The 8,386-nt window shown below is 35.9% G+C and overlaps 1 protein-coding gene across 1 annotated transcript; it reads right to left on the bottom strand.

The window, feature by feature from the left end:
* Window positions 1-2,616: 2,616 nt before the first annotated feature.
* On the bottom strand, window positions 2,617-5,022 carry LOC145798182 (protein FAR1-RELATED SEQUENCE 5-like). Its single transcript, XM_082885670.1, has 2 exons — window positions 2,861-5,022; window positions 2,617-2,773 (listed from the first exon to the last, which is right to left on the bottom strand). Exons 1-2 carry the CDS (start codon window positions 5,020-5,022, stop codon window positions 2,617-2,619), a joined length of 2,319 nt encoding a protein of 772 aa, XP_082741796.1.
* Between the last annotated feature and the right edge of the window lie 3,364 nt (window positions 5,023-8,386).

Raw genomic sequence — 8,386 nt, 5'->3', positions numbered from 1 at the left:
TCAGTTTTGTTTTCAGAATCAAGTTCTCTGTATCAGTTGGCTTTTGTATGCTACCAAAGAATTCCCGTACCAGGTTGACATTAGCCTTCCCTTCCCGTTCGATTAGGTTTTGGATATGCAGGTGGCCCACAATTGCTGGAATATCAGTATGAGTTAACTCCTTCAACTTGACAGCCCGCTCTACCGTAATAGCCCGTTTAGCAAAAATACCAAGGTCAACGTGAGGAGCTTCCGTTTTTCCTTTACTCGGTTTTTTTGTTGTCTTTTTCCGTGGCATCTTCAAGTTTGATTAGTTGCTGCTCTGAATCAAGGAATATTACCCAATAATCACGGACAACTTCCACAGATTCCCGATGTAGAAGCCTAACACAAAAAATAGTAGATAAGCAATAGTTATTGTGCAAAAACTAACTACAAGATATAAGAAAGTAAAACAAAAAATCTAACATGGGCACTTGCTATAAGAACTAACAAGAAAGAGTACATGCTTCAGGGGAAAAAAAAATTGGCAGAACAACAATACCAGCTGGCTCCTATTTCTGAAATTAAGTTCTTTTTATTAATGCGTAATAAAAGCACAGTCAGAAATTGAAAGAGAGTTCATCTCATTCAAATTGCACTAACGGCTAGGAGTGGATTGATACCATACAATAGTACAATCAAATTTAAATTTAATCCAATAGTGTTCCAATACAATTAAGAGCTTCTAAGTTTGTGTGTTCAACTACTAACCTCAATTGCACCCTTATATAGAAACTTCTAAGAAGACACCTATATAAAAAACAAATATAATGCCATTTTGTGTTCACATACCTCAGAAGCAGCAGAAGGAACTGAGTCACTTTAGGAGTGTTCACATGCCTTATATAGTCACTTTAACTGTACTGTTAGGACATTTTTCGTCCATATTTGGGGAAAAATAGAAACTTTAGCTGGAACATTATCAACAACTGAAAAGATTGTTTCTGGTTTGGCGAGCGTTTTATTTACAGAAAATTTACTCTTTAAGATGGGTCAAGTAACACAAGAAACTATTATATATTTATTAGAAAACAAAAAATTACAACAGTTCTTTTGTGTGGTGCAAAGCAATGGTGCACGTTTTGTGTGGTAACCAGACAAGTCTCACGCCATGTGTTGCGTACAATTGGTTGATGTGGGTAACCATTTTATAGGTCTATATCAGACTTATGGAATAGGCAAGAGATATTTTCTCAGAAAGTGAATAGGCAAGAGGTATTTTCTCAGAAAGTTTAAATATAATATATTCTCAGTTTACATTTGAGATATAGACAGATTGATCAAGTCTATTCTACAAAAGTTGAAATTTTCAAGCATAAACTAGGAAGTCTCTCATCATCTCTTGGCATTGCCAAGACAAGTAGAAAGTATGAGCTTTTCATAAATAGAGAGGGGGGAGAGAGAGAGAGAGACCCTCATATAGCTCTGATCGGGATTTGCTGCACCTTCTACTCAAATGATCGTCAGTGGGACGATGACGGCGTCGGAGTAGGGCGACACCGGTGGGAGGATGGCAGAGTGAGGTAGTGCCACCAATGGCAGCAAGAGATACAGGTAGGGCGACACCGGTGGGAGGATGGCAGAGTGAGGTAGTGCCACCAATGGCAGCAAGAGATACAGGTATTAGAATCATAGGACTTGAGTGAATCTCCAGATTATTTGGTTGCGTTGAATATATATCTTGCATTTATTTTTTTATGAGATTACATATTTGAAAATAATTATTTTTAGTAAATTTAACGTTTGGTTAGATGGAATGGATAGAATAAATAAATAAAAGACTATTTTATTTTTTTTAAATTATTTACTAAGTAATACCAATATTAAATATATCTTTAATATTTTAATTATTTTTAATTAGATTAAATAAAAATTTATTTTATTTTATTTTTTACACAATTAAATAAATTTATTTTTAAGAAATTAAATAAATAAAATATCAATACAAATATACATTATTTTTTTAATTAAAATTTTAAATAAATTTGTTTTTAAAAATAATAATAATCAAACAATGAAATTAAATAATATATATATTAAATTTAAATAATGAAATTAAATAAAATATAAATAAAATTTTAAAATGAAGATTATTCCATGATTCGGATCTCTTGTGTGAGCAAATAGCCAAATAAGCTCAAGTCCTAATTTGACTGCATCAACAGCCTCAAGTCCAAAATTTTCTTAGATGCTTTTAGTTTTAAGGAAGTACATTTGCAAAGTTGGTTTAATGGTACGCTATTGTTTGAATGACAACTTGGGTTCATGTTACTAAATTTTTTGTTGGGTGATGAAGTTGTTTATATTTTGACAATGCACATCTCCATCATCTCTTATTATACCTATACATCGATACCATACCATTCCACTATAAGCATAGTTATGTGTCACCTACCATTCCCTATTTTATCAGCAATCAAACAAATTTTGAATGTTTTCACCTTTATTTTCAAAATTATTCTCCAAACTACGAAATTTATTAAGAATGCCTAAGATTAAAACAACTAAGACATTAACAAAACATAACTACTAGCCACTAATGTCTCCTTGTAAAAACAATGTTTCGATCACTGTAAGCCTCATCATGAAAGTCAACTACACTGGATCATTTGGATAAATTGGCAATTCATCGATATCATCCGTGTGGGGATCCAACTCTGTGTTCATGAATGGTTCACTGTCTGAGTTGCTACCCTCTCTGTGGCTACTTGAAGCCAATTTTTTACACGTCCGCTTCGTGTGTCCGATGCTCCTACAGTAGCAAATAATGCATAAACGATTTTAATAATCATATGCATGTAACAGGATATTAAAAGGTCATACAATGAAAGTACCATACCTACAATACCCACACCGCCTTGGTTTTGGAGGTTTACCCATAGAAGATGTCCCTCCGGGGTTCCCTTTGGTCTTCACTACATTCGGATCACCAACGCCATATAGTTTGGGTGCAATATTTTTGTCCCCAGCCTCGGCGTTACCTTCTTTTCTCATTGCCCAACGTTTTTTCATCTGCGATGTCAACTGGAAAGCTATTTCCCTTGCCTCTTCAAAATCTTTGTCCGCGTGTGAGGCATAATATGACATTTCACTAAAACAGGAGCTGAGTATACCAAACCGAGCTGTCTGTGTTAGGGTGCTACAAATTTGGGTAAGACTTGGTTGTTGACACTTTGACCTACCACGTCTTGTCCATCTCCGCAAGACACAACTCGGTGGAATACACATTAATTGTTCAGATTTCATAACAGCAATCATGTGGCAGCAAGGGATGCCAAACGACTCAAACTTCAAGCAACAACATTTCATTGTGATATTAGCTGGAAAATACTCAACCGTCCACGTGCATGTTGGTGCCTTGTACTCACCAAAACGGTAGGTGCGATGATCCTCAAGCTGAACTCTTTCCATCACATACAATTTACCCTCTTTCCTGATTTCATGTTGAAACAATGAGAAAATCTTCCGAGTAAAGAGTTCAGCTGCATGTTTCTCCAAACTCCTCAATGGCGTAGTCAAAACCGGGAAACTATTCTCTGTTTTAGATTCTATTTCTGCCTCATTAACACGCATTCTAGCAAGAGCCCTATCATACTGCGCTACAAATTCATACAGCCTAACCTTTTGGTTTAGGAATATATTGAAATATGCATTTATACCCTCGACACGTTGAGTGCTCCTCATTCCAGCAAACATGTGACCACGGAGATATGCCTCAGCCCAATTATCACGCTTCAGATGAATATCCGACACCCAGTTATTGTTCTCCAACTTGTACTGTTTCACCATAGCAGCCCAGGCATTGTCAAACTCATCAATTTTACATTTCTTCAACATCAACTGTGCAAAATCAGTTGTAAATTCTGGTATGTGGACATTTGTTGAGGCATTTTTCTCCAGATGCCAAGAACATAAACGATGTCTGCAGTTTGGAATAACTCTTTTGATTGCCTGACGCATTGCCCTATCACCATCTGTTACAACGGAGATGGGTCTTTTACCATCCATGGCCTCCATTAACATTTCCAGCACCCACGTGTATGTCTCCATTGTCTCATCAGGCAACAAAGCACATCCGAATATAGTTGTCATGAAATGGTTACTCACGCCAGCTAGAATTACAAATGGCTTCTTATATGCATTTGTACGATAAGTTGTATCAAATACCAATACATCACCAAATGCAGCATAATCCATTCGAGACCTACAATCTGCCCAGAAAATCTTGTCCAACCGGTTGTCCTTATCGACGTTGTATTTGAAAAAAAATAATGGATCTGCATCTAATTTAGCTGACAAGTATCCTAACGCACCCTCTGCATCCCCTTCTGCGAGTTGTACTTTGCGCTCAGCTTGGAATTGATTGTGCAAATCTCTATGAATGAAGCCCACCTTCTCATAACCCCCTGACTGATGGACCATAAAATCCATGATCTGACTCGTTTTCATACCCACATTGCGCATGGCCTTTGCTTGAGCTTGGTCTGCACTTGTTACAAACCTATGCGACCAAAGAAAAGGGACGCAGTGTGGTGCTGCCAACGGATGGTTGTGTTCCCCTACAAAGTGGGTCACAACATATTTCCTAGCTGTCTTGTCATAACGCACACGAAATGTGGCATTACAAAAAAGTCTAGTTTCTGCCCTAGGAGTTCTTACCCGTTCCACACGTTGCAAGTATTTCTTTTCTCTTACACCTTCCCTTGAACAAACCCATTTCCTACTCTCTACAAATTTGTTGTCTCCAGTAATTCTTTTTCTACTTCTTCGTACGCTAAAACCGATGACCTTAGCGTATGCATTGTAGAAAGTATAAGCATCATCCTCTGAATTGAATTTCATTTGGAACACATCTTCCTTAGTAAGCATTCGTAAACTATCATAGGTTTGGGAAGCTAACCCTTCTTTCACATCAACAACATCATCCTTGCCATCTAGAGCAAATTGATCATCAATTTCAGTATTGACCTCTTCAGGCCTACTACTTTCAGGTTCATCCATTGTATATACACTTGTAAGTACCCTATTAGCAATTAAAACGAAACAAATCAACTAAAAAACACACATGCCATTGCGCTGCTATAATTTACATCTCCAGAACAAATAAATATAATAGCACACCTGCCAGTGCCTTGCAATCAATTTAAAAAAAAATTCAAACATGTCTGCAAGCACCCTACTATCAACTAAAACCAAACAAAAAACCAAAAAAACCACACCCACCAATATTGTGCTACCAATTATTACTTCTTTATAGAAAATGAACAAATAAGCACACCAGTCCGTGCTATGCTATCAATTATATGCCAATAATAAAAAAGCACCTGTAAGTACCCTACTATAAATTAAAATAAAATTAATTAATTACAAACACACCTGCCAGTGTTCTGTTATAAATTAAAATCAAACAAATAAATAAAATAGCACACCCGCCAGTGCCCTGCTATTCGTTAAAATCAAATAAATAAATAAGCACACCAGCCAGTGCACTACTATCAATTCAAAACAAATAAATTTAAAAACACAAAAGCAATTACCCTACTATTAATTAAAATGAAACAAATAACTAAAGTAGCACACCCGCCAGTGCCCTGCTATTCATTAAAATCAAAGAAGTAAATAAGCACACCAGCCAGTGCCCTGCTATAAATTCAAAAACACAGAATCAAGTACCCTACAATCAATTAGAATGAAACAAATAAATATAATAGCACACCTGCCAGTGCCCTGCTATTCATTAAAACAAACAAATAAATAAGCACACCAGCCAGTGCCCTGCTACCAATTCAAAGCAAAAAATTTCAAAAACACAGAATCAAGTACCCTAATATCAATTAAAATGAAACAAATAAATAAAATAGCACACCCGCCAGTGCCCTGCTATTAATTAAAAGCAAATAATTAAAAAGCAGACCTGCTAATGCAACCGCTACGGAGGAAGGGATGGAGGAGGTATAAGTTTACTTGTACGTTAAGATGGAGAAATTGAGGACCTATGACAAACAAAAACAGAACATCGAAATAGAGTTAGTAAAGAAGACAATACTTAAGGAAAGTAATGATTATAGCGAGAAAAGAAAGAATCTATCTACGAAAAATATTATTTTGCACATCTTTTCACCTTAACAAACTGCATAAGCAATAACAGAGATAAAAGTCTACGACTCAATTAAAAGTCTAATTGTAGGTTATTTTATCCAATTTGTGATTATGACCTATTGGCGATGCTTACGACTCAATTAATGGGCTTACTAGTTCTGACCTGATTCTTGTTTCATTCAATCATAATATATATTATGAGTTATTTTGAGGATTAGGGTTATGAGATTAAACAGAAGTTTTGCTACAAAAATGACTTTTGATAGAAACAGTCGGTCATTATAATTTCTCTTCTTTTGATAGTTAAACCCTTTGTCGTTTTTTGCTCGTGGATGTAGGCTTTTAGACAAACCACTCGTATGTTTGTATTCTTGTGTGATTCCGCTGTGTTACTTTGTTTTCGTTTGTTCCGTCATGACAAAGTTCAAAAACTTGTGATAGCGGTTTTCAAAAATGAATATATGATATTTCTAAACATTTTGTTTTCAGAAAAAGTTTGCCAAACTAGTTTTCTACTTTTTCTTTCCCCAAAAAATTTGAAAACAAACCAAACATATCCATGAGCAGTGACTGAGCATGGTATTGTTGTCACAACAAAAAGCACAAACCTACCCTTCTGGTAGCTTTATCAACTAACATGTTAATGTTAATCAAATTACCTCAAAAAGGGCTTAAGGGAACATTAAACATTAATCTTTTGGGAAACCTCTTCTTAAATTCTGTAAAGACAATGTTATCATGGGCCTACCTTTTTCTTACATCTCTATCCACCTGACAAGCATGGATTTAACAAAATTTAAACCCTATGGCAAGCAAGGTATAACATGATTCAATTATAGAATTTATTCCAACTTTTCGTCCTTATGTATAGCTTACCCTGAGCCACTGCAAAACCACACAAAAACCCATTTTATCCCCATCCTGCCTTCTTAATTCCCAAAAAAATGGAAAAGAAGCCCATAATGCAGCAACTGGCCAAGAATGTCCGTCGGATGTCATTATCCGATGACAGTGCCATGATGAAACAAATTCAGGGAACCCATTCGCCTGATGGGCGTGATGTCTATGCCAAGCCCATTCTCCAAGTCATTGAGGACATCCTGAACCATGTCACTCCTGACTTTTCTGGTGTATGTACAAATCCTCTTATCCTTTCTCCTCAAAACAGAACGTTGGCGCTGTTTGGGAAGCTGCCAACGAGGCTATTATAGCCTCATTTGATAAATAAGCCAAAAAGTGGCACTGTTCACAGTTTTTTTGGAGAAAAAAAAAAAAAAAAAAAAAGCACTGCGCTGGACAGTGTAGGCTGTGCCTACACTGTCACAGCCAGAATTGATACATCAATGGGAAAATTACCATTTTGCCCCTCTATATCAATTTAAAAAATAAAAAGTTAGGGACAAATTTGTCATTTTAAATTTAAACATCATTTCAACACACGTTCCAATACAAGAACCCAACTAAAAATTCATCTCATCTTCCCAAACACCAAAACTGAAATAACCTACTAAAATAGCCAAAAAGCCAAATGGCCTACTAAAATAGCCACTTTCCAAACGAGGCCATTATGTTCTACAAGTTTCATGCTATTTGTCGCTAGGGGTCAATTGTGTTGTTTGTTAATTCAAAACAAATAAATTTAAAAACACAAAAGCAATTACCCTACTATTAATTACAATGAAACAAATAAATAAAATAGCACATCCGCCAGTGCCCTGCTATTCATTAAAAACAAACAAGTAAATAAGCACACTAGCCAGTGCCATGCTATAAATTCAAAAACACAGAAGCAAGTACCCTACTATCAATTCAAATGAAACAAATAAATAAAATAGCACACTTGGCAGTGCCCTGCTATTCATTTAAAAAAACAAATAAATAAGCACACCAGCCAGTGCCCTGCTACCAATTCAAAGCAAAAAAAATTCAAAAACACAGAAGCAAGTACCCTAATATCAATTAAAATGAAACATATAAATACAATAGCACACCCGCCAGTGCCCTGCTATTCATTAAAAGCAAATAAATAAAATAGCACACCCGCCAGTGCCCTGCCTATTAATTAACAGCAAATAAATTAAAAAGCATACCTGCTAATGCAACCGCTACGAAGGAAGGGATGTCGGAGGTATAGGTTTATTTTGACGTTAAGATGGAGTAATTGAGGACCTATGACAAACAAAAACAAAACATCGAAATTGAGTTAGTAAAGAAGACAATAGTTAAGGAAAGTAATGATTATGGCGAGAAAAGAAAGAATCTATAT

This window comes from Camellia sinensis, chromosome 8 (assembly GCF_055761805.1).
Source record: "Camellia sinensis isolate YWXY chromosome 8, ASM5576180v1, whole genome shotgun sequence".
Lineage (NCBI taxonomy): Eukaryota > Viridiplantae > Streptophyta > Magnoliopsida > Ericales > Theaceae > Camellia > Camellia sinensis.
Note: the sequence above shows the minus strand (reverse complement) of the source record. Positions and strands in the feature narration are given on the sequence as shown.

What these genes read in the sequence shown, in the direction of transcription:
- LOC145798182 (XM_082885670.1), bottom strand. Translation starts at nt 5,022, where the DNA reads ATGGATGAACCTGAAAGTAGTAGGCCTGAAGAGGTCAATACTGAAATT. An exon ending in AGGCGGTGTGGGTATTGTAG is followed by an intron (nt 2,774 to 2,860) that starts GTATGGTACTTT and finishes TTGCTACTGTAG; the next exon opens with GAGCATCGGACACACGAAGC.